We start from the raw sequence: 27,839 nt of genomic DNA, 5'->3' as shown, positions 1-27,839 counted from the left end.
CAAGTCAACTTACAATATTCTTTAATCAACATTTTCACTAGGTCACATATCTGATCAAAAACTAAATGCCTACCTATTCCCAAGAGCTATGCTGTCCATATGGTAGTCACTACCCACAGATGATAATTAAAATTAAAATTTTTTAAAATAAAAAATTAAAAATCAGTTCCTTAGTCACACTAGCAACATTTCAAGTGTTCAAGGACCACGTATAGCTAGTAGCTAATGCACAGCACAGCACAGATACGGAACATTTCCATCACAGCAGGAAGTTCTTTTGGACAGTGCTGCCTTAGAGCATCAAGAATTTCCCATCCTTTCAAAGCCTACTCTGCTCTGGCCCCACTTTATTTTCCAGTACTCATACCGCATATATCTTTCGCTCTAATTTAGTCTTTTCTCTCATCATCCCCACAAATAATCCTTATTCAGTTTTACCTCTAAAGGCATTTACCCATGCTGTCCCCCTTTCCTGGAAAGCCCTCTCTGATCCCTTGTAAGCACCCTCCTCCCTTCAGATCCTTTCAGATCCTCCTTAGCTCTTTGCTCCACTCTCTCTCAGTGAAGACTGAAGCAGTTGAGAAGAGAAACAGAACATGGACTTTAGAGTCAGAAATGAAATGTGACCAAATGCCAGCTCTACTATTAATTAGCTTTATGGACCTTGGGTGGGTCATTTACTCTCTGATCATTTGTTTACTCACACATAAAATGAAGATTATAATGTCTCCTAGAACACTGTTGTGAAGATTAAATGAAGTAACATGTGCAAAATATTTAGCAATTAGTAATTGTCTTCTTTTAATTACTACCTCTTCTCTAAACTTTATAGTGCTAACATTCCGTATTACTTTAGTTCAAAACAAATAATATCCTATCTTATTTCCTACTTGTGCAAATGTATGAGTCTTGTCTCCCCAATGAGATTGTAAACTCCTTGAAATGTTAACACTACTGTCCTTTTTCAGAAGTCTCCATTGAGTTTATAAAACAGAGTGTTAAGGTTAATAAGTGCTCAACAAATACTGGGTGTGTCTATAGAACTCATTACTCAGACTCAGAAAATCGAAAGAGCTTGTAAATCCAAAAGAGTACTTGTCTTATCTCAAGCAGTCAAGTTAGGAAACTGTATTCATTTTCTAATGATGTCAAACTGTTTGGGGGTCATTTTTGAAAGACACATTCCTCGGCTATTTTAAATGTGGCAAATCATGGCCTGGGAAAGATGTGATTTCTGGACATACGACTCATTCCTCTCAGGAATCTTCAAATTCCTTTTTTCAATTTCTTCTTACCACTTGTCCACTCCTACCCCTGCCACACAGATATTTAACTCTATTATTATAATTTTTTTTCATAAAACCTAGCTCTACATAAGCAGGAAATCTGCCTTATTTCAGAACTCTAACACTTCTTAAAGAAGGACTATAAAGGAGAGAAAATTGCTAAGCTCTTTTGGGGCAGGTCCCAGGCATCACTGACATTTAAGGACACTAAGAAGGAGCTGTAGATTTTGTTTGGATAGAGAGCCTGTAATTCAGAGGCCCTGAATAGGGGAAGAAATGTTAGACTGAAAAAGGATCTGGTTTATGATGAAACATCCCATTTTCAAAGTTATTTCCAAGTGGCAGCAAATGAAAAGACTTGAATAGATTCAGAAATCCCTTGGTAAGACTTGCTGGACTTAGAGACAACAGCTTGAAACTCAGATGTAGCTTCACAACAGACTATGGAATATAACCTCAAGGAGGAGACAACAAAATGACCCAAAAGGACTGCTGAGACTAAAAGTGAAGATCTTAGAATACTCAAGGTGGTTAGAGGCAAACAAAAAGGATAACATTTTCACATAAGTATTTTTTTTTTTTTTTTTTTTTTTTTAAAGATTTTATTTATTTATTTGAGAGAGAGAGAATGACAGAGAGCACATGAGAGGGGGGAGGGTCAGAGGGAGAAACAGACTCCCTGCTGAGCAGGGAGCCCCATGCGGGACTCGATCCAGGGACTCCAGGATCATGACCTGAGCCGAAGGCAGTCGCTCAACCAACTGAGCCACCCAGGCGCCCTTCACATAAGTATTAATAAAATCTTATTAAGTGAAGAAATTCACAAATGTAGAAGATTGGCAGTACCTTTAGTCTAAGATTAGGTCTATCTGCACAAAGAGGTTCTAGAGATAAATGCCTAAATAAGATAAATATTTTTGGAAATATTTTTAAATTCAAGTCAGAACTAAGGAACTCTCTCAAAATACAGACAGCAAAAATAAGATAAAAAATGAACCCAGGGGCACCTGGGTGGCTCAGTCGGTTAAGCGTCTGCTTTCGGCTCAGATCGTGATCCCGGGGTCCTGGGATTGAGCCCCACAGCCATCGAGCTCCCTGCTCAGCAGAGAGCCTGCAAACCTGCTTCTCCCTCTCCCTTTGCCCTTCCCCCTCGCTCATGCTCTCTCTCTCAAAATAAATAAAATCTTTAAGAAAACAATGATGAACACAGGGAACTCATCAAGTATATAACTAATCAAAGATACTGGTGAAAACCCTTATAAATTTTAACACATGAAGAAGCCTTTAGATAAAGATCAACCCTGACTACAGAGTTCGTGTAAGCAAAAGGAAACTGGGGTCAGCTCCACAATGTGAGATGTCTTCTCAAGCTGGATAATGCTGCTTCAGTGACTTGCACGGAATTAAGATAGGAACATAAAGCATACATATGAACAGAGAGCATTACACCACAGTGAAGAAACCTGTCTCGGGGTCACAGTTTACTTCAACTATACATGCTCTAAAATGCCTTCATCTCTACAGAGTAACTCCCATGTAGAATTAAAACTACGTAAATAGTGCTTTCTGATTTTTAACTAAAATGGCTGTTATTTAAAATTCTTAATTTACTGACATTCAGCAAATTTTTAAATGTTTTGTTTTTAGGTCAAACCACAGGTGCCTATTTCTCTCATAAACATGTTATTTGTCTTGTTTCCTCTGAACATCAGAACAAATAGCATTATTCAAAGTAAATGATACAATCTTCACAGAAAATTTCCTCAAATTCAAGCTTACTTTTATACTGACTTTCATTATCTAAATTTAATTATCTTGCTATTAACTCACTGTTGATCACCTACCAGGATAGTTTTTAATTAACATTTTTTTTTTTTCTAAGATTTTATTTACTTGTCAGAGAGACAGAGACAAAGAGAGAGTGAGCACAAGCAGGGGGAGTGGCAGGCAGAGGGACAAGTAGACTCCCCGCTGAGCAAGGAGCCTGATGTGGGACTCAATCCCAGGACCCTGGGATCATGACCTGAGCCGAAGGCAGACGCTTAACCAACTGAGCCACCCAGGCATCCTGGCACCTACCAGGATGTTTTAAAAATAAAATAACATACACATAGTACTAAATAACAGCAACTGTTATGGCCAATGCTTTGACTCATGTTTGTGGAAAATTACATTTCTAAAACAAACAAATCTCTCAGCTTATTCAATTTTACATGTTTTTATTTTTTTGCTTTAAGTAATCAATTTTTATACTACTTTTAAAGGCACACCCTATTCTATACACAATGGTTAGGGATACAATAGTGGCTGATTTAGAAAGCCTTGAGACATATAAATTGATGTTGCAGCAGGTCCCTACTGCCTTCATAATTCATATAATTCTATGTGCCATATAAGAAAATCAATCTAATACACAGTGGAACACTATCATTGCTGATTGATCACTACTTCCTTCTGTAAGTTTAAGCAGGGGAAACTGGAACATGTGGCTAGTTAAACTTTCCAGTGACTATACAGCTTAGGTACTCTATATCATTAGAGAAAAAGAATCCTCCCGTAACAATCTCTGTATTTTCTAATCCATAGAACAGATCTATTTTTCAGTTAAAAAGAGCTAATCAATAACCTGAGAAGTAATGAAGTCAACCATTCCAACACCTGACCAGAGAGTCTGAAATGTCTGAGACCATGTGAGGGCTGCTAGGAAGAGAAACATTTGCAAATCCATTGGCATGTTTCTTATTCACAGATATTCTCTTATTTTTTGTCCTTTCATAAATATTTACTGAATGTCTACCATGCTCTAGAGCCTAACGCTATGATTGTCCCCAACACCAGCAAATAGCCCAGAACCTTGAGGGCTGTGTGTTTACCTCAACCCTTTACTTTTACGAAAAAGAGGCAAAAGGCATTTCTGTTTTGTCATCAATATCTGCACATCACTGTCATTACATTTCCCATCTTTTTATTTCATAATTTCCAATGGTTGAGGTCACATTATTTAATGTAATAGGTAGAATGATTTTTAAAACTTCATCTAAAACTTGACTTGTCAGTATTCTAGTCTATTACACTACTGATGAGCACTGGGTATTTTATGTAAGTGATGAATCACTGAATTCTACTCCAGAAACCAATACTGCACCTAAAATTAAAATTAAAAAAAAAAAAAAAGGTCTATTATACTATTTGGGATCCTTGGAATGTCTTACTATCAGATATGAGAAAGAAGAAAAAAACGTAAAGCAAAACCTTTAACTCTCTAATATCCAAAACAGCATATGCATGTGTGGGAACCAGACCCCACTTCTCTCCTTCAGCTTCAGTCATCATTCCAGTTGATGCAGTGATGAGGACATCCCCTTTGTGAAACCTGGAATGACCCCAACAGACAAATAATTAAAAGAAAACACGTTTATACCATCAGATCACACTATCTTTCCTTTAGTCTAAAGAGTTTATATGAGAATTTCCACAAATTTGACAACTTTTCTAAAATGGGCTATTCCCAAAACTCCTCAAAGAACAAGGTATATTTCTGTTTCACAATGCATCAGATAAATTATCACACTGCCCCACCCTCCTCCAGTTTTAGATAATCAGGTAGAAACTTACCAATGAAGGAAAGCAAATGCTAAGTTTTCAAATGATTTACAAATAAAGGTGAAGATGTCAAACACATTTTAATCTTTGAAATTTTCTAGTTTCACGTGCTCGCTTCAGCAGCACATATACTGAAATTTTCTAGTTTCACTACTGAATGTGTATTATTGCACAATTTTCCCATCTCTACCTGTGGATTATTCATTTAAGGCTTAAAAGCTACCTTCCTCTTTATATTCTCAGACTTCTCTTTTTCCACCTTCCCTCAAATTGGTTAAGTACTTCGGAAATATAAAACCATTTGTCCATATGACATATTCCGATTCCAATGTTTTAGTTTATAATCTGGATTAACTGTAACAATCAGTGAGGATAACTGAGGGCCGGCTGTAGCAAGTACATAAAGTGAAGTCCATTTTAAAAACACAATTTCCTGGGGGTGCCTAGCTGACTAAGTGGGTGGAGCACGTGGGGGTCATGGAGTTTGAGCCCCATGTTGGGCGTAGAGATTACTTATACGAAAACAAAATAAATGAAACCAGAATTTCTCTAAATAACTAAAAACGCAGCCTTTGCAATTTCTCTTCTAAATAGGCATGAATTTTAAAAAATAGCCTCTTTTACTACCAAAAAGAGAGAGAGAGAGAGAGAGAGAGAGAATGTTTACCTTTGATAAAGCATTCTGAAAGAATTATCCTTACTGAAAGTTTGGCTATCTGAATGCATAGCTATCCTTTCTGGTATCCACCCAGTCAGTGCATGAAGATCAATATTCTGCAACAAACACATTTTCAGGACTGTCAATGTTGTTTTCGAGCTCTTTAATGAATCCACATGGTAGCTATTAAATCTCATTGATTTGATGTAATGATAGAATAAATCACAAGGTAGTAAGCTGTTTTCGACCAGTAATAGATTTCATTTTAAATTCAAATTCCCACCTGGATTTGAGCACAAGTTTATCTATTCCTTATAATCTCCGTTGTTTTTCCTGAATGCAACAATTGTTTTACCGGTAAATATGATGAAAACTCAAAACATGTTATAGATAAAAGCTGCTTTAATAATGATGATGACAGTCATTCACCATTTAGTGAGTTCTTAGGACAGCCACTTTTCTAAAGTCTTACAGATATTCTCATTCCTTCTCTCTCTATACTGTACTAGGTAAATTAAAAGGCACTGAATTAGAAACTAAACTATAAAAATATTTGAGGAACAGAACAATTGAGCATGTAGGCCAGGAAGAAATTTTAATATCCTACTGCATTTAACCATGACCTATACATTCTTTGTCTAACATTATAAGAACCAGAAGAGCGAAGGAGGCCTGGTACTAGGCGGGAAAACTAACCAGCTATGAACCATGGACGACTTGCACACATTACTTCATTTAATCTTTACAACTCTGAGAGGTGGGTATTATCCTCATCTTACAGACAAGCAAAGAGGCTAAGAATGGCTACATACCTTTTCTAAGGCCAAAGGCTGGTTACTGTCAAAATTCAAAGTTATACTAATCTAATTTCTGGCATAAGCCCAGTCTACCTCATCCAACTAAAGGACACTGGTACACACGTCGATTTTGTAGGTTAAGCAGTGTTAAGATTGGGAAAAACTAAAAAACAAACTCCTTGAACCTGAATTTACAAATCAAAAAACATACATAAGGATGACAATAGGACACATTCCTTTGATTTGAAGAGACCTCTTTGGAAAGGTACACTGTACCTAACTGGTCTTGTATCTCAGCATGACAGCAGACATACATTTTAGGCTTCCCTGAATCCTTTACAATGCACTATCCTTGTAAAAAAAAAATACAGTTTTCCTTAACAAGGTGACCAATCAACATTTTTCAGGGGTTCATACTCCTGTTTTATTTTCCTTTAAACAAAAATATCATCTATAATCTCTCAAATTTAAAATAGTCATATTAGATAGCATAAGTCTGTATCTGGATCATCCTGATACTTACCGAATTGGATCCTGGGAAATCATATCCTCCCATGACCTTCATATATGCTTTTTCTATGAGAGAAACCCATAATTCACTTTTGTTGTTAGAATAAGAACAGAGCAATTCTCCCTTATGATCAACAGGTAATTGATCATCAATTATCACCTGGAGAAAGAGAACATTAATTACCTTACGTGGTACAAAATATCTTAAAATCCTTCCTATCAAGGAAAAAAATACCTTTCATACAGATGAAATAAAAGGCACAATATGCCTATTATTAAGGTAATGACAGCTTCATATTTCTAGAATCTGATCAATTATAAAATATTATACAATGTCTTTATTCCATTTTATAGGCTCATCTCCCTGTCACCTGATAACCTTGAGCCAACTGGTTAAATGGACCTATACTCATCAAAATTATTACAGATTCTAGAAATGTACATTATATTGAAAATAATTATAAAAGGGCCTCACTATTAAGGTAAATAACAATATTACTACAGGTAATTTTAACCTAAACCTGCAAAAAGACTCATGTTATGTACAGTTGTAAAAGCAGAACATTATGGCCAAAAGATATATTTAAGTAATAGAGGAAGTGATCACCACAACACAGTTTCTGAGTCACATTTATAAAGTGATCTGGGAAATGAGAATAGGAAAAATTCTGATCTAACACTATTAGGAGGATCATGCAACTACATTTTCAAAGATTCTTTAAACAAGGGGTTATTTAAAGACTACAGTTCAGAAAAACCATTCTCAATGATTTTGCTTAATTTTTAAGTAATCAGCTAGAGCAGCGGTTCTCAAAGGGTTTTCTTAGCAGAACCAGCATTATCTGGGAACTTGTTAGAAATGCAAATCATGGCCCCACCCCACAAATTCTGAACCGGAAACTCTGGGGGGGGGGGCGGTGCAGGGCAGGAATTTGTGTTTTAAGCCCTCCACGTGATTTTATACATAACCAAAATTTGAGTATTACTGAGCCACTGAGCAACTTCTCAGACTGAAAGCATCAGGAATTTGTTTAAATGCAGATTCTGATTCAGTAGGCTCAGGGTAAGGCCTAAAATTTCGCAATTCTAACAAATTCTCGGTAAATGCTAATGTTGATCCATGGACCTCTGAGTAGACAAGAGCTAGAGAATCCCAACAATGCCAGGCCATTACACAAGTCATAGTTCTTAAAGAAAGCAGTGTAATTTCAGACTATATATATTTCACAAAGGAAAACATAATTTTAAAGGCTTCTTAGGTGTGAGGTTATGAATACATATAAACTGTTGTGACCTAATAGATTGTTTGCCCGATTTCCTTTTCCTTTTAATCAATTAAGAGTTAACAGATTAAAGTTTAAGCATTAGTAATCATTAGCTCAATGTTACTTTTTGAAACTTTCTATAAATTTCCCAAAGCCATTTTTAAAAACTTTCTTAATTTTTATTTTTAATTACTAACATATGATGTTATTGGTAGCAATATGCATAACACCAGACTCAAAATCTTTTTAAATGTTTACACAAATAACATTTCTTAATGATTCTATTCAATATTCAAAGGTGGGGAAGAGAGAGAGAGAGAAGGGGTTGGGGTGGGGAGAGATATTATTCACCTTTCTTGGGACACCATTGAGGTGAAGTTTTACCATATACTTTCCACATGGATTGTATTCTGGCTCACCATCCTTATTCTGAGGGTAAATTATGCTTTTGTAAGGAAAATAAATATTGAAATACCAAATTAATATTCAATATAAACTACTATGCAGGATATTATATTTTATTTAGACATATGCTATTGTCTTGGCAATTTTATAAAAATAAACATGAGAATATTTTTCTATGATAGGCCTAGGAAAAGAATTTCACCCTAATCAAAGTGCTTATTTAATATAAAGAAAATATGAGATCATAGAACAGGGCATAAATTTCACAATACTCTGAAAAATACTAAGTTTTAAATTATATAATAAATTTTCTATTAAGCGGATATATTTTATGCCATTTGAAATAATCTTCTCTCACTGGTTCAAGAAGAGACCATTTCAATTAACAAGAACTAAAGCAACTAACTACAACTCTGACAGAGATAATGTTAACACAATTCTGATGAAGTTACACAAAATTATCTAATAAAACATTTGTTATCAGTATCAATTTTCTTTTACACTACGTATTATTTACTTATATGATCTATTTATCCAAGATGGCAAATAGCTTGAAACTAAGGTCTGCGTTTAATTTACCTTTGTAATCTCAGGACTTACACAAAAACCACTCAGGAAAAGATGCTTGAAAAATTATAATGCTTAATTTTTACAATGAATGATCTTTAGTAATAAAACTTTAAAAAATTGAGAGAAAAGCTATTTCAGTAACATTTCGGTACATTCTAAAGCAGTTCTAGCCGCAAGAAATATTTTATATTTTCCAGTTGCCATATTAAAAGTTAAAAAGGTGAGATTTTAATATACTTTATTTAACCGAACTTATCCAAAATCATATTTCAATGTGTAATCACTATAAAAATTTGAGATATCTTCCAATTTTGTATTTTTTTGTACTTAGTTTTCAAAATCTGATGCATTTTACACTTACAGCCCATTTTGATTCAGACTAGCCCTCTTCAAGTATACAATATCCACATGTGGCTAGTGGCTACCATATACTATAAGTATGATTTTACTTTGACCAATTTTATTTCAAAACATACCAATTTCATATATATTAATACATGTGCATACGTTCTTAGACTATTTTAGGAAATCTTTCCACATTCACAAATCATCTGTTTAACATATAGGGCCACAATATTCTAAGTAATATGGCTTCTTCACTTTCTACGCAGATGAGACCTAAGCTGTTAATTTCTAGTCAAGAGATAATTATATGAAAAGGGCTAAAGGGACAAATACAAAATTTTACCTGGTAATCAACTTCTTATTAAATCGTCTTTCATAAGCTGCACTGATAGCCAGTGATGCCACAAAGGAACAATCAGATACTATTGTCTGTTAATAAGAATTTATTAACATATTAACTAATTCATTAATGTAATTTCAACATTACACAATATTTAAGCACTACACCTACGCAGCCAACTTTTTAGACTGAGTTAACTGTTGCTGAATACCAAAATAATAAACAGAAATTCTATACTGCCAACTCATACATATTTTCTTCAAACAAATCCTAGAAAAATTGATTAAAACATTTCAATAAAGTTAATTCAGAATAAATACGGATGATACATTTCTTACAGGATAAAAGCATACTTACTGAACCCACAAGTTTTTAATGATAATTTAAAGGCCTTTTTTAAAGTATATTATTATAATATGACCAACTAAACTGAATATGCACATCAAAAGATTCTTGATCATAGTATTTCAGGACCATTATTTTTATACTAACTGGAAGACATCTGTACTTCAATGCAAAAACTTAACTGAATAAAATTTGCAATAAAACCATATTGTTGTTACACCACTGAAGTGTTTTAAATAAGCCTAATACCTTCCTTTTTTAAAAATATCTATTCTCAGGGTGCCTGGGTGGCTCAGCTGGTTAAGCCTCCAACTCCTGGTTTCAGCTCAGGTCAGGAGATTGAGCCCCGTGTCGGGCTCCATGCTCAGCATGGAGTCTGCTTGAAATATTCCCTCTCCCTCTACTCCTCCCTCTCCTCCCCGACTTGTGTGCTCTTTCTCAAATAAAATATTTAAAAAAAAAAATCTATTCTCTTATCAAGGTGAGGCTGAGATCCTCAACCTTCTCATCTGCAAGAACATATTGATAAACAGGGTCTATATAAAAATCTGTAATTGCTCAAACCAGTTATTCATACTCATATTATCTCAGTATGTCTAAGTCAAAGTGTGCAGAATAATTTTTCCAATTATACTCATGCACCTAAATATATGATAAAAACCAAAAAAAAATCCCCAAATCTACATTCAAATTACTTCAAAATGTTAGCTTTCATATAAAATTATATAAAATGTTTACCTGCTTTATGCTAAAACTGGACACAGTATAAATCATTGTAGGATTGTTGGTGAGGTCTTCTGGTCGTACCCATTTGGAAAATGTAGCTTTTTGTTTAGGTGATAATGGTAGCTTGCCCCATCTATCACTGAGGTAATAATAAAAATTAAATACTATTACTACTACTACTAAAATTAATTTTTAAAAATGACACAAAAACAAAATTAAATTTCCTAGAGATTTATTTATTTTTTTGGTATAATGATCATAGCTATTACATCCTCCTAAAATAATGCTCTGGTCAAATCTGGCTCTTTACACTTAACCATGAATCCAGTCAATGTGTTCATCCTTCTCGATTAAAAAAGTATAAATTTATAACTGCAAACAGGAAAGCAACTTAAATTCACTTATATTTACTTTAAGAATATAATTTAAAAGTTTACATTAGCATCGTTATATTCAAGAAATTCAGTTTCAATAAAATGGAACCATTAACAATAATACAAGCTGATTCAATTCAAAAGGATCTAGGAAGCTACAGATCCTTACGATGGCTCTTGACAAACTCTTCTCTGCAAGGCTAACAATGAGAGTAGTTAATTATTCATTAACAACCATGTGCCAAACATCATGCTAAAGTACTTTATACACACTATTCATTTAATCCTTAAAACAATTCCATTAAAGCAAATATTTTTGGAAAAGGCTTAAAAGTGATTTAGTAATTTGCCAAGGTCACATAGCTAAAAAGTGGCAGTAGTGGCATTTGAATCTAGGTCTTGGGTGCCAGAGCCACCATTCTTACCCATTACCCTCTGACTGCGTGTTGGGAATATGCTGGGTGGTATTTCTCTAAGACTGATGTATAGCACAAAATAAAAAACATCCATCTTTCTTCAAACCTCTTCTAAGGGTAACAGTCTTCAGGTTTCCTAAGATTTCTAGGATAATACAAAGTTTATGGTATGCAAACTGAGGCAAATATAACATGGTTTTTTTAAAAAATATTAACAGTAGGAGAAAGGTGCTTTTGTGGTCATTTGTGATCTACAAACTCCTACATTTTCTTCATTAGAGGACATCTGTAAATGTTTAATAAACCAAGGTTAATGTAAATTTCTTAGACTATTGTATGTAACACTTCTCAAACTTTTTGATGATCATCTCATAGAACCACTAGTGTTCTGGTGACATTTTGGTACCTGTGTAGGAACAGTAGCTGATTGTAAATAGAAAGTGAGCCGAACAAATTTAGAAGAATTTAAATTTTAAAAAATTTTAGGGTAAAAAAAGTTAATTCAAATCTGTAATTTAATTACTTTGTATTATCAACCTGCCATATGAGAATACAGAGTAAATCCAAGATTCCTTAATAACTGTTCTCTCAAAAGTCACCACTAAGTTATCAAATTCAGTGTTTTCTTATAACTTTAAAGATATTAAACATATTTTATAAATATAATTTATATTCAATATGCTTACTTTAAGATTTAAAAATACATGAGCTGAATAGAAAAAAAAATGTTTAAAAATCACTCAATCTTTCTAACCAAAGATTCATAAATTGTAGAGCCCTTTTCATCAGTCTGTTACCTTTGAATTTTGAAATATTTACTGTTAACTTTTTCTTCTGATTACTCTACTGTAAAATAATCTAGAAAACAAGAATGGAAAAATCTTGCTAGAGTAACCTAATATTTATTCTTGATTTTTCTCCAAATTTAATTAATTCAGCAACTACTTACTGAGTATCTACTAGATGCCAGACATCACACTAGGCACAGGAGCACAATTAAAAGAGACATGGTCTCTGTCCTTATGAAACGTAATCCAGTAAGGAGCACTAGGTAATCTTACACAAAATATGTAAAATTCCAACTGTCACAAGTGCTATGCCTAAATTCAGGGAGTTTGCATGGTATCATATTCTACTGTTTTAATTATATTGTAAGCATTTTCCCATGTTATTTAATTTCTTGAAAACCTGACTGTTCATGGTATAGTATTATTCTTATAGATGTTCTGTTGTACGAGCACTAAAAACATGATTTATCTTATTACACAAAGATTGGAACTACAAGTTTATATCCCTACTCAGATATAACCATTTAAGAGCGTATTAGAATAACTGATTCACACTTTCACAATTACAATATTGATGAGTATCTTTTATATAAATCTTTGACTACATCTATGAACACTTTTTCAAACTGGTCTCCTGAAGTGCAATTACTGGTCAAAGGGATAAACTTTTTGTTTGCTTGTTTATTTTAAACATTTTGAAGTATCTGAAATGTAAAACCAAACATTGTAATATAATTTAGAGTTTAACAAAAATAATTATTTTTCTAAGTTAACCCTTATTATATAACAATATAACAAGCACTGCTAAGTGCTTTATATTTTATTAACTAATTTAATGATCACAGTAACACTATGAGCTAGATTCTATTCTTATTTTAAAATCTGAGACAGATTTAACAACTTGCCCAGCATCATACAGCATACAAAACTGGACAGTTTGGCTCTAGAAATCTGTGCCCTTAACATCGATCAATGATATAGAGCTTCTCAGATATAAAAATTTTTTAGACTCCAATCAGTGACTAGCATCACATGGTTGCCTGGGTGAAAAAAATTAGGTTGATAACTCACTGGCTAGATGTCGAACTTTTCCCCATCTAAGAACAGCAAAACACTAGAAAATGGGAAAGCAGCTCTTTTGTTCTTTACAGAGCCTTTTATAGAACTGGCATGGAATGAACATCAACTCTGATTTTTTTCTAATAGAACATGCTCATTGCAAAAATTCTGAAAAATTTTAAAAAGTTAAATCACCCAGTTTTGCTATCTAGAGATAACCACTGTAAATATCTGACATGTACCTTTACATCATTTTTTCTATTTATCTATAAATACATGAAATGGAAGAAAAATATACATATAACATCCAAATTTTCTATTTTTAAATTTACTATATTGAAAGCATTTTCCCTACCTCTTTCAAAGATGTATTTTTTATTGGTAGCATAAGCATTTACTATAATAACATAGATAAGCCATTCTTTATTCATTCTCATATTGTTGGATATTTAGTTTGTTTCAGTAATTTTTTGCTGTAACAGATGCTTTGATGAATACCCTTATTAAACACATCTTTAGTCAAATTTTTATTTCCTTAGAATTAGTAGAAGCTGGGAGTCATGAACCAAATAACATTTTTAAGGCTCTTAACACAAGCTGCCACTGTTCCAGAAGACTGTGCTAACCAACATTTTCATAATTAACCCTTTCTTGAACTGGATTTTTTTTAGTAAATAACGACACTGTCACCATTCTATTCCACTTTCCATTCCATTCTTTCTTTACTGACTTTGCTGTTGTGATTCAAACACCAATTTGACAAATATTTACTTTGTGCCAGGTACTGTGCTAGTGTAATTGTAGGCGAAAGGAGATCCATATGTGCCCATTACGAGGCAAATGACCACACAGATACTCTTGCTATGTTGCCTTACCTTTTCCCACAACTGTACCTCTCTTCCAAACTTTTTTATTACAAATTTTAATTTCAAGGCTATGAGCTAAATTGGATTTCAGAGTATGGAAAAACTACTGAAAAACTAAAATCATCTCGGAAGTAAAAAGTACAATAGTGCTTACTTACCAGAAAGGCATTGGATAGGCAAAACGTTCCCTCAGATCAATACTCATGAAAGGAACATATTCTATACCATTTATTTTTGATGTTGTCCTACAAAACACAAGGAAAAAAAACTAAGTAAATGTTCAAGTTTACCTTAACTACCGATCTTATTTAAAATTTATATGACAAAGTATGGCACTTTAATAAAATTAAAATGATAATCTCATGTTGTTGATATCTTTAATAAAATTTTCACAAAATCGTTGAATACCAAAAAATAAATGATTCAATTCTGTAAGACTTACTCTTTTAAGACTTACATCCTTCACAACTAAACTATGGTCTCAAGATAAGCCTGCACTAAATGTATTGAAAGTATCCCTGACACCAAGACACAAAATGAATGACTGTGTATCCTCATTTCTGAGAGGATGAGAACTTTTCACCTGTATGAAGGATAGCTGAATTCTGTTAGGTAGAAATATTATTTTTTTGTTGTAGCATGAAATTCAAAGGTGTGTAAAAAGGAGCACATGGATGCTGAGTAGACTCAGTGTTGGACTGTTACTGTCTCTCAGCTCCAAAACCACCCTTCTCTGTCTTGCTGTGTGTTGTGGTGGTTCATACGCAATTTTTCCAGGCAAGATGAGACACATTAGAAGAATTAAAATCTTCAGCAGGAAAAAAAAAAAAGAAAACTGCCTTCAGGTGGCTGCTCCAAACGAAGGAACCCTTTCAGCGCAATTTTAGGAAATTAAAAGTGAGCAACTACATGACTTGCACACTCAGCAGCTTGGATCTCTTCCAGTTGAAGAGCAGCCACTCTGGCTCAGAGATATAGCCCATCTACACCAGCTCAAAATGCAAGCACAAGGATTTCCTCATCTTTGTTGTTTGCATTTTTAATATCCCCTGAGGCTGCTTCCATACCCTGAGTTGGCAAATGTATTCTGTAAAAAGGACCAGACAGTACATCGTTTTGGCTTTGCAATGAGGTCTCTGTCACATACTCTTCTGTTTTTTTGTTTTCTTTTTTATAACCCTTTAAAGAAATGTAAAAACTATTCACCACTTTAGGCTTCCCTTTGCTGACCCAGACCTACACTATTTCAAGGTAATGGTTTTCTCCCCATCAGGGCTCTGGTTACTAGCTGCGTAGATGATGAGTGGTCTGCCACAGCTCTATTCTGCTGTTTGACCTTTAGTGCTCGATTTTAAAGTATGCTAGGATTTTTAGGAAAACATATGTCTAGTAGAAATGCTAACACTAAAATATACTATAACACATTTTAACTATTTCAAGTTGGGGCTATATGACAATATAATTTATAATTTCATAATAAAAGCACAACACACTATAACAAAGATGTGATTACAACTCAGCAACCCTAATGAAAATTAAATTACCTGTGTTGATTATGTTAACAAAATTATTCATTACAATGAATCATAAACTGATTTACCTGAGAACTTCTATTTCTTCTGCTGTATATCTCTGTCCTTGTGCATCGCATGACTGTGGACTTATAAAGGGTTGAGGTCTTTCAAGGAAAGGACTAGTCCCTAGTGGAAAATGTGCTCTCGTTGTTGGTGGCTTTGGTTTGATATTTGTTGACTTGATTTTGCATAATGGTTTTGTTAAAGGCTCACTCAATGCTTCCGCTCTGTAATAGAAAGAGGTACAGAAAAACTGTTCTAGTTTTTCTTCTCACATTTAAGCTTTCCAGAAAATAAAATTTACTTCAAGAACCAGTCAAGCATTCCTAATGTAAAATTAGTATGTAAGATTCATACATATCAGTCAGCAGTTCACTTCTTAAGCTACTCCCCCAAAAAAGTATTTCACAACTGATACACATTAATTGATAGTATTGCTGTATCAACTGCAATTATTGAGCACTTACTGCATGTCAGATACTATGCAAGGTAAGGGGGATACAAGAAAATATAAAATACAATCTCCGCTTTTAAGGTGTTCACAGTTTTGTGGGTGAAAGAAAGATAACTGCATCCAAAGTGACAGATGCTAGAAGTATTATATGTGAGTGAACACACGGCAAAAGATATTAACTTAATGACCAAGAAAAGACAGTGAGTCGGGGGAGGTTATTCTGAATTGATGTTTGAGCTGCAGAGAAGTCCACCTGGGGAGTGAGGGAGCATTCTAAGTAGAGAATAGCATGTGCAGAAGTATGAACTAGCATAGCGAGTTAAGATAACTTCCAAAAAAATAGATGAAGTCCCTATGAAAAGTTAAAAACAAGAGGCAGAAGGAGAGGAGACCAGGGGCAAGAGTTGATCATGGAATGTCTCACATGATATTCAAGGGAATTTTGGCTTTGTTTTGTCAAAGGTTCAGTGAGCTAAAAAACAGAAGTTCTTAATTTGAGGTCCACATATGAGCTCCAGGAATCTTGTTAACACTCTGAAATTACATAAAATGCACATGAAAAAAATTTTATGTACATTTCTCCTAGAAAGAGGATCCATAATTTTGAAAAGACCCTCAAAGAAGCCAATGACTGACCCACCCCTCTGTGCTTAGGGTGCACTCAGAGGATACTGGATGGGTTATCCACCCAGGTAATAAACATCACCTCTGATTCTGACTCGTGAAAAAAGTGAAAATGGAGAAGATAACTATGTGTCAAGTGCCCATATCCTCATGAATCAGGAGAGACAAACTAAATGTTAGATGATGATAATGAAAAGGAAGGACGACTGTTATACCTCAATTTAAAAAAAGAAGGGCTGGGGGTGGGTGGTATTGCTACCAAGTCAGACCCTCAAAAGGAGGTAATTTTATCAATTCATACTGTAACTAAAAATGCAATTTCCATCCTTTTCCTTCATCTATAACACTCTTTAAGAGGTGTAATTCTCTTGTGCAAATCTGTTCATTCTCAGATACCTACTGAGCAAATACGGTATGTTTGGCACTCTGCTAGGTGGTTACAGCATTGAACAAAACAAACAAAATTCTCTGCACTAACAGAGTTTACATGGAGGGTTGGGGGGCTTAAAGGAACACGGACATTAATAACAAACATCATAAACTGGTAACTTTCATATGCCTTAGAAAGAGGTTAAGAGCTTTGGGAAAGAATATTAGGGCAAGCAGGAGGAAAACACTGGAGGAGGTTCCATTTTAAATAAAATGGATAGGGCAGGCTTTTTTGAAAAGTTGACATTTGAGCAAAGAGTTGAAGGAGTTACACACCCTATATAATTTGGGATATGTGAATGGTTATAGGCCAGCTCATTCTCAATTTCTCTACTTTTAATAGTAGCTCTGGAAGGCTCTCTGGAAGTTCTCCCCAGAAATCTGGTGTTACACAACAGAAGGAAGTCTTCCACTTCAAACATCATAATCATTGTTTTACACATAGCAAAAACTAAATAAAACAGGTCTTGGCTGATTTGTTATTTCTTGAGTTTAAAGCAGGGAACTAGAGAGGAATAAATTCACCCAGAGGAAGAAGGTAGACTTGCTCTAGATCTCAGCTTAAAGATGGAGGTTTGTTACTATGAACTCTATACATATTTAGAGAAATTTGTCAAATTTAAGTAACATAGTTCACTGCTATCCATGGATAAGAACTTGAGTGACCAAAACTCACCTATCTAGTGCCTGTCGAGCCAACTGTTTCAGTTTATTTTGCAGAGTTTTATCAGCAGTTTCATAAGACTTAAGAGAAAGAAAGACAGACATTCTGAAGCATAATTTTTTTCTTTGCTTGATTCATATTTCTAAGCAAAAAACTTATAATGCAATATATTTTATATATAATATATATACATAAATAATGAGAGAATAAACAAAGATGACAATTTGTTTTCATCCTTAAAGGTATATTTAAAATAGTGTTGAAAACCTGACAATGAGGTAAACCTGAAGACCACTTCATGTGGTAAATGAACCACAACTGTAAGAACATGGTGCCATGGAAACTGAGCAGCAGGAAACTGAGGAGACCAGCACTTACCTCCAGAAATCAGGCAAGATGGTTTCCCTGAACAAAAAGGCAGTCCTCTGACAATACTGAGAACACCACTCTCTATCATTTCACCTCACATTCCTGTCAAATGCACTGCTCTTATGCACTAGAGCCCCTAAACTTAGCTGTTCCAACCAGGGTCCTCAGGAAGCAGTAAAAGCCACTCAGCATATAGATTTTACACTGCAAATCAATAAAGCTCTCCCAAACCACCACCTTATTTTTAAATGTAAGAAATTTTTTAAGAAGGGGGAGGTTTATTTTAAATTCATAGATTTGTAATGAGTTCTTCCTGTAATAAGTTAATTTTAGGTATATGGGTTTAAACAGGTTAAAAAAATAATACCTATAATTAAAAAAAACATTGCCTAATGACTCAATCTTACTGCTGTCAATTTTTTAACGAGAGGTTTAAAACCCATCATTAGTTTTCTGTTCTTCATCTTTTAATGAAGAGTAACAACTATATTTATAATGATACGGTAATTATTTTTCTTCAAGGAATTGTTAAATAAAATTCACTAGTAAGAGAAATTTCTTAGCATAATTCCACCAAATTTAACTAGTAGCTATACATACGGTTTTCAGACAGAGATCTACGGCTTCAGTATACAATTCTATAGCATCTTCAACATTCCCTTTTTCATCTTCATCAAAAGCTTGAGTAACAAGGAAATGAGCACGTTCTAAGTCCAACTGATGTTTTGATTTCAAAGGACCAGCACTCTTTGACTGAACTAGGACAGGAAGAAAGCCATATAGATGAAATTATTACCTATATATGTACTTATATATCCAGGAAACAAAACACCATTTTAATATATTTAAGATACTCTTTATAAAAACTTTACAATTTTTCATTTAAAAAACTTAGCAAGTTCAAAAAATAATCCTTAAAAAATGACTCCTTTCAATCTGAATTTTAAGGCCTAAAAAAGAGTCCCCACTTGTTTGACTCATCTCACAATGCACACCAGAGACCAAAAATACCAAAAATGTATTATTTATTGAAAAAAAAATTGCCCCTGAATTTCTCTCTCCTTACCAGCACTTTCTTCCTTTAAAAAAATAAAACACCAGTCCTCTTCCTTACATACCCCTGGCCCCACTCCCAAAAGCAAAACAAAAAAACTTAGAAAATGTTAAGCCTAAAGAAACTCAATTATGTTTTAAGGTAATTAAAAAAAATTTTTTTTCAGTACAGACAATTGTGTAACACAATATCCTAGGCCCTGATGATAAAGTTCCTGCTGTTTCCCATTCATCTGAGTCCAGATTAAATAATCACATATTTTTACTGTTCTTTGAAATAAGTATTTGTTTTTAATATAAAGGTATATATCAATAAGGGACCTGTATCAAGATTATACACAAAGATCTCTTACAAGTAAACAATAAAAAGACAATTCCAATTTTGAAAATGAGTGTGGTGAGCAATCATGTCAACTTGTGTCAACTTTACTGGGTACCCAGATACTTGGCTAGACATGGTTTCTAGGTATGTCTAAGAGAGTGATTCTGAATGAAATTAACCTTTGAATTGGTAGTAAAAGCAGACTGTCCTCCCCGATATGGGTGGGCATCACCTAATCCACTGAGGGACTGAACAGAACAAAAAGGCAGAGGAAGGGAGAATTTGCCTTCTCTGCCAGACTGCCTTTTTTTTTTTTTTTTGGTCTTTTCCTGCCCTTGGGACTTGGGTCTTACACCATCAACTCCCCTGTTTCTCAGGCCTTTGGACTCGGACTAAATAAACTATATCACTGGCTTTCTTGGGTCATTCCTGCTTGCAGACTGCAGAGTGTGGGACTTCTTAGCCTCCATAATGAGGTTCCATTATGAGCCAATTCCTTATATAAAATCTCTTTATATATATTCTACTGGTTCTTTTTCTCTGGAGAACCCTGACTTACATAATGGGCAAAGAGTCTGTATAACCATTTTTCCAAAGAAGATATTCAAATGGCCAATTGGCCCATGAGAAGATGCTCAACAACATTAGCCAGCAGGGAAATGCATATCAAAACCTAAGATGCCACCTTTACACCCACTTGGGTGGCTAAAATTACAAAAGACAGAAAATAACAAATGTTGATAAGGATGTGAAGGAAATGAAACCCTCATATATTGCTGATGGAAATGTAAAATGGTGTTGCCACTTCAGAAAACAGTTCAGCAGTTCCTCGAAAAATTAGATATTAAGCTACCATATGACCCAGCAATTTCACTCCTGGGCATGTATCAAAGAGAAAGAGAACTAAAAACACATGTCCAGGGGCGCCTGGGTGGCTCGGTCGTTAAGCGTCTGCCTTCGGCTCAGGTCATGATCCCAGGGTCCTGGGATCGAGCCCCGCATCAGGCTCCCTGCTCCACGGGAAGCCTGCTTCTCCCTCTCCCACTCCCCCTGCTTGTGTTCCCTCTTTCACTGTGTCTCTCTCTGTCAAATAAATAAATAAAATTAAAAAAAAAAAACAAAAAAACAAAAAAAAACACATGTCCACACAAAAACATATATACAAGCGTTTAAAGCAGTATTATTCATTAACAGCCAAAAGGTGGAAACAAGCCAATGTCTATCAAATGATGAATGGATAAACAACATATAGTATATTGATATGACGGCACTATTATTCAGCCATAAAAAGGAATGAAGTATTGATACATACTACAACATGGATAAATCTTGAAAACATTATGTTAAATGAAAAAAGCCAAACCCCAAAGGCCACAAATTAGATGATTCTATTTACATGAGATGTCCAAAATAGGCAACTCCAGGGAGATAGAAAATAGGTTAGTGGCTGTTAAGAGGATAGAGGGTGGGAGGAATGGGGAATGACTGCTAATGGATAAGAGGTTTCTTTTGGGGCAACAAAAACGTTCTAAAATTAGATAGTGGTGATGGTAGCACAACTCTGGAAACATACTAAAAACCACTGAATTGTTTTATGGTACATGAATTATATCTCTATAAAGCTGTTATTAAAAAAAAAAAGCTTTACATTTTGTCTCTTAAAGGTATGGTGGTGACCTTTTAGAACTTTAACTCTCAGAAACACCTCTATGAAGTATGTGCTAATCTACCATTTACAAAATGAAGACACAAAAGCTCAAAACATTAAAATATATAGCCCAGGGTTTCTCAGCCTCATACTACTAACATGTTCAGCTGGATAATTCTTTGCTGTAGACTGACCTGTGCATTGGAGGATTTTTAATAAGATCCCTGGCCTCTACCCAACTGGATGCCATAGTATACTCCCTACTTCTCCCTAATCTAAAAACCAAAAATCTTCCGAGGTGCAAAACTGTTCCCAGTTGAGAATGACTGATCTAGCCTAGGTTTTGTAGCTATAAGCTACAAGATCTTGTAATTCTAGGTCTTGAGCTCTTTCTACTACACTGGTGAATTTCAAACTGTGTTACCCTTCCCCACTCAGAAATCAACTTAACTCTCAAGAGTCTATCAGCAAAATTTGTTTTAAACATTGTCTGAAATGCTAATTAAAGAAACCATTTAATTCTCTACAGATTACACTCCATAGGTTGAACATAATGGATCAAAAAGCTGGCAATACAATTAAGGTATGCTATGCTTTAAAAATCCTTCTGGAACTTTATTTCTCAAGAGATTAGAGCTGTCACATTCCGTGCCTAAATATCACCTTTGTAAATATTTTATAAATGTATTTGGCTGGGAAAATGGAGTTACTTTGAATTACATGGTATTTTGGATACCTGAATCAATATAACTTTCTATCAGCTGAGGCCCTGCTACACAGGCAGTTCACTTTTCAATACATCCAATTTCTGGGCACTGTCTTAAACTAAACTATCTCATCCTTAAGGGTATCATCCTAACAAGAAATCCAATGATGGAATCTACTTTTTCCTAATGATGTGCTTATAACTGCTCTTATCTATTCAGAATGAGTGGTAAAAAGTAACACTAAGTCCATTAGGCAATGCTGAATAAAGAGTCCTCTAAGCTGCTTCTGGCTTTATTATATAGCCGCAGAAAAAAAGGGTTAAAAAGAACACAGTGAGAAAAATGCATTTCTAAAACAAAATGCCAGTAGGTGATCATTTTCTTTTCTACCCACGTCAAGAGCAGATTTTGACAGCAGCCACATACCTCTAACAAAACTGTGATCACTAAGCCTGTGTACTTGTTTCATGACATTTGCCATGCTGTTTACAAAAATAAATACAAGTCGTTCCAGGTCTCTACTTACATGTTGCTTTCCAAGATACGGTTTAAAAAGAAGAGTTTAGCTAAGGTCTTGAGGTTGAGGATACGGATATAGAAGAGACCATGAACATACTGCTGAAGTCTTTAACACTAAAGGGAAGTAAAGACGGCTCTTGAACAATGTGGGGGATTAGGGGCGCTGACGGAAATCTGCATATTAACTTTTGACTCCCCCAAAACTTAACTACTAATAGCCTACTGGAAGCCTTACCAATAACCTAAGTTGATTAACACATATTTTCTATGTGTGTTATATATTATATTCTTATGATAAAGTAAGCTAGACAAAAGAAAATATTAAGAAAATCATAAAGATGAAAAAAATACATTTACAGTACTGTAAAAAATCTGCATGTAGGAGCGCCTGGGTGGCTCAGTCGGTTAAGTGTCTGCCTTCGGTTCACATCATGATTCCGGGGTCCTGGGATGGAGCCCTATGATGGTGGGCTCCCTGCTCAGCGGGGAGTCTCCTTGTCTTTCTCCTTCTGCCCCTCTACCTCCTTGTGTTCTCTCCCTCTCTTGCAAATAAATAATAAATAAAATCTTCAAAAAAAAATCTGCATGTAAGTGGACCTGCACAGCTCAAATCCCTGTCGTTTAAGGGTCAACTGGAGTCATTTAATTTTAATATCAGGAGACAGCATGTGACAGATATTGAAAAAGTAGACTTTAACAGGGTCCTAATCCTGACTCTGACAATGATACAGTTTGAATGTGTATAATTCACTATCTCTGTACCCCTGGGAAATTAGGAGATTAGACTATTATTCGTAAGGTTCCTATTAACAGATCTATCACTTATTTCCACACTATGACTTTTTTTTAAATTTGTTATGTTAATCACCATACATTACATCATTAGTTTTTGATGTAGTGTTCCATGAATCACTGTTTGCATAGAACACCCAGTGCTCCATTCAGTACATGCCCTCTTTAATACCCATCACCAGGCTAACCCATCCCCCCACCCCCCTCCCCTCTAGAACCCTCAGTTTGTTTCTCAGAGTTCATAGTCTCTCATGGTTCGTCTCCCCCTCCGATTCCCCCCCTTCATTTTTCCCTTCCTGCCACACTATGACTTTTAAAGACATGATTACCAAAAAAGGATTGAGCAGCAAGAGTGAAGATCAAGATCTAAAGATAAAAAGGAAAAGGAAAGAGAAACACTAGGGACTAATATAACACCGTATGTCAACTTTTTTCAATAATAAAAATTTAAAAAAAAAGAAAGAGAAACACAGGGGGAAAGGATGTGATGAGAGAGAAGAAAAAAAAATGGTAAGTTTAGTAGTCCTTTACTAACCTGCTGAATGCAAAGCCTGAACTCTTTCCAGATACTCATTTATTTTTTCTTGAATATGTTCTAGGCCTGATCCTGCCATCTCAGCATAAATTAAGGCTTGTGCAGCTTCCTAAAAAAAGAAAAAAATCAAAGGAATCTAACAGATGAATTACAATCTGAATTTTCTCTACCACTTCGTAACTCACTATTGCTGTCTATGAACTATAAAATAAGAATCTTTTTTTTTAAATTAAAATAAGAACGTCTTTAAGACAGTACCAAGTAGGTTATATAACCCTCCAACACCTTTTCTTCAGTTCTCAATACTCTCAATTTTCTCATACTGTTGAAAATTTACAAACTCAAATACAAGAGATTATAAACATTTTCTTAGAATAGCTTTAGCTCACATGTCTTTCGCTTTCCTTTTTCTTTACACAATAGGTCAGACTTAAAATCATATACCTTGAAAATATGAATTGAGCCTGAAAAGCATAAGGACAGGTACATAATAATAATACTCGTTACTATTGGTTAATAATAATAAAAACAGTCAATTGGTTAATGATAACAAATAAAATTAAATGTCAAAGGAAGATTATAATAAATTATAAAGGTCAAGGTGCCTGGCTGGCTCAGTTAGTAGAGTATTAGACTCTTGGTCTCAAGGTTTTAAGTTTGAGCCCCACGTTGAGTGTAGAGAGTACTTAAAAAGAAAATTAAAAAAAAAAATTATAAAGGCTAAATATCTCACAGTGGAAAGAAAATCTTCTTCTCCATAGAAAATATTGCCAAAGGGTGACACATTTTAAAGCAGATTTCAGTTGTATGAAATAAACTTATTTCAATTAAGAAAACCTGGATTCATCATCCAGTTTTTCTAATACTCCCACAGCCACTTATGCTGTGGCTAGTGAGGAAGAAAGAGCCTCACTCCCCCCATCACCATTCTAGGATAACAGGTTACCAATGTTACAGCGAGAAGGACCACTGAGAGATTTCTCCAAAGTAAAAACACCTTCTCAGCAATAACCTAAGCATGTGCACTTTACAGAGGCTGATGCCTGTCTGGATCCAAAGAAGCCAGCCATCTACTGAATATCTAACTTTTTGAATCCAGTTGTTGGAGCAGGAGTTGTTTCACTGAACTTAACAAAATCAGTAAAAAGAGTCTGAAATTGAATGAAATGAAATGAAAATTCATTGAAAGGCTGTGGGAATAGGAAAGAGGATATTCTCAGATTCTGTAACTCAGACATTTCATGGGAGGAAAATATAACTTTACATGTAAACATTTTTTTTTCTTTTTAAAATATTTTTTATTTGAATATAGTTGACACAAAATGTTACATTAGTTTCAGGTGTACAACATAGTGATTCATTTTTTTTATTATGTTACGTTAATCACCATACATTACATCATTAGTTTTTGATGTAGTGTTCCACGTAAACATTAAATATTTTATATTATGTACTATTATTATCTAAATACTGATAGTTTATATATATATATATTTCACATCTCCAATTACCTTGATGTAAATACTGATATTCAAATAATTATCTTGCTTAAAAGAAATAAAGCCAACTAAATAATTGCTGGTATCAATCTTATTTTACTCATTTAATTTATATTTGAAAATGACAATTAAAGAATCCCTCATAGAACAGTAATGAAGACCGAAAAATGCTAAAGATCTGGTAAAGTTTATATAAACAGTTCCTAGAAGCACAAACACTTTTCTGACTTTCTCAAGGATAAAAAAAATTCTTCATAATCACATGCATGCAATCGCACAGCAAAACAAGAGGCACTGCGTAGTATTTTCTTTTGCTTTACACAAAGCTATTTTATGTGGCACTATTTGAACCTATGAATATTTGTCAGTTATTTCACAAAACTCAAACACATGGAATTTTACTTTTAAAGAAATACTACCTTCACGAAACTTTCCTCAAAAAGTCCAAAAGAAATGATTATGAAACACACCAAAAGTCTCTAAATATAGGTTATAAAATGAAGACAATATAATAATAATCTGAGAAATACAAATCATACCTTACTGACCGCATATACGTTTATATAAAAAAAATTTACTACTCCGCTATTATCAAAGCCTGACATTCTTTTCCTTTTTTTAAAAAAAGGGGGTGGGGGGAACAATATCACGAGGATACAGCTACCTCCACAAGGAAGCAGAGGGCATAGAGCTGGAGGGGTGTATATGCAAATCCGCAGGACTGGAGAGCAGAGTGGACTGTGGAAGATCATATTCTTTAATAATTCCGCCCCCAGTAACTTAGCCAAAAGAAAGAGCCAAGAAATGTGTAAAGCATTAGCTATAAAGATAACAACTGCACCATTACGATGCTGAAAAATCAGAATGAACCTAAATGCCCATTAGTTTGTAAATAAATTATGGTACATTCACATAATGGAATACTACGCATCTGTCGTTAATAAGACTATATTAAACAAGCAACTTTAATGAGTTTTTAAAAGCTCAAATACAAAGAACAGGTTAAAAATAGTATAAACGGTACAATCCAAGTTTGTCTTACGTATAGAGAAGTTGAATCACTATGTTGTTCCCTTGAAACTAACGTAACATTCTATGTCAACTACACTCAAATGTTTTCAAAGCTGCGAATGTAAATACGCGTAGAAAAAGAAGCACAGATGTATTAAATGCCAAGATAAGAGACGTGTTATTCTTTTTTAAAACCTTATTTTCTTCAACGAACGTGCATTATTTTAGTGTGTATCAGAGACCACTTCCCACAAGCCATAAATCAGAGCCAAGTGACAGCGAGAATTAGCCACTTAACTACCCATACCGAACTACTGCTGCCGTAAGTAGCTCAGCGGTGGACATTTGCCATTGAAGACTGTAACCAGAGAAGTGGAGGCTCCCAAGCCGCGACCAAACCTCCCCACCGTGGCAGCAGCCGGGTCGCCTCTCCCTTGAAAAGGAGAGCAGCAGAGCAGGAAGAGGGAAAAGCAAAGCCCAGAAGGCCTGGCCGCCGCCGCACCTGCACCCGCCCCCTGGCCTCTCCCGGTGCTGCGGTCCTCTGCCCTACCTTGTAGTAAAACACCGCCTCGGAATAGCGACCTTCCTGGTCGCGCTGCACCGCCAGCCGGGCGAACTGCACGGCGTCCCGCTCCAGCGCCGTGGCGTCCATGGCGCCGAGGCCCCGCACCGGCGGAGGGAAGGAAGGAAGCCCTGACGCACGAAAGCTCTTCACCGACAGCGGCACCGCCGGGAGGCGGACCCGAGAACGCCCCGAAAAGAGCAGCAAAGTTTATTTCCGACGGCTCTGGGAAGGGAGCCGGCCTTCCCGGCCAGGGCCCGCTACAACGCCGCGCCTCCTAATCTCCGGTCCAGCTCCCAGCCTGTGGGGCTGCCCCACATCCCGGCAACCGCATTTCCCCCCCCCCGCCCACCGGCTCCACTGCGCAGTCGCAGGCTGGTCCTCGGGGGTTTCTCCGGAGATGGGGCGGCAAAGGCCGGGCTCGTGGGAGTACGTGTGTGATGGGCGGGGCCTGGCCTGCTGGGTGCCGGCGCGCGCGTGACCGCCATGGCTCCCGGGATTGGGTAGGCGAAAAGCAGAGTCAAGTCCGGGCCGCAGACTTCTCCGCAGTTTGCGCGGATGTGGCAATGCCTACGGCGGCTGTTGCGCACAACACTTGGTGGGGGCGGCGCATGCGCCTTATGGAGATTTTTTTCTCCGGTGTGTAAAGGGGAGGTGTAAAGGGTCATGGAATAACACTTTCCATCTGGACTGACTTTTTAAAAAGTGGGGACGTAAAATAAGG

At 35.6% G+C, this 27,839-nt stretch overlaps 1 protein-coding gene across 2 annotated transcripts in view; it reads right to left on the bottom strand.

Moving 5' to 3' along the window:
• Positions 1-27,456, bottom strand: part of CAPN7 (calpain 7) — a 40,603-nt gene extending 13,147 nt beyond the window's left edge. For both annotated transcript variants that reach the window (XM_036092518.2, XM_036092519.2), the window contains exons 1-12: positions 27,104-27,456; positions 24,044-24,152; positions 19,068-19,225; positions 18,111-18,178; positions 15,954-16,154; positions 14,512-14,598; positions 10,863-10,989; positions 9,783-9,868; positions 8,471-8,564; positions 6,868-7,014; positions 5,557-5,663; positions 4,539-4,659 (exon numbers count right to left, since the gene is read on the bottom strand). In XM_036092518.2, the coding sequence (XP_035948411.1) occupies positions 4,539-4,659; positions 5,557-5,663; positions 6,868-7,014; positions 8,471-8,564; positions 9,783-9,868; positions 10,863-10,989; positions 14,512-14,598; positions 15,954-16,154; positions 18,111-18,178; positions 19,068-19,225; positions 24,044-24,152; positions 27,104-27,205 (1,407 nt within the window). In that variant the 5' untranslated portion in view covers positions 27,206-27,456. The remainder of the gene's footprint in view (positions 1-4,538; positions 4,660-5,556; positions 5,664-6,867; positions 7,015-8,470; positions 8,565-9,782; positions 9,869-10,862; positions 10,990-14,511; positions 14,599-15,953; positions 16,155-18,110; positions 18,179-19,067; positions 19,226-24,043; positions 24,153-27,103) is intronic.
• Positions 27,457-27,839: the final 383 nt, after the last annotated feature.

Source organism: Halichoerus grypus, chromosome 1, assembly GCF_964656455.1.
Source record: "Halichoerus grypus chromosome 1, mHalGry1.hap1.1, whole genome shotgun sequence".
Classification (NCBI taxonomy): Eukaryota; Metazoa; Chordata; class Mammalia; order Carnivora; family Phocidae; genus Halichoerus; species Halichoerus grypus.
The sequence above is the reverse complement of the archived record's forward strand: the minus strand, read 5'-3'. Positions and strand labels throughout refer to the sequence as shown.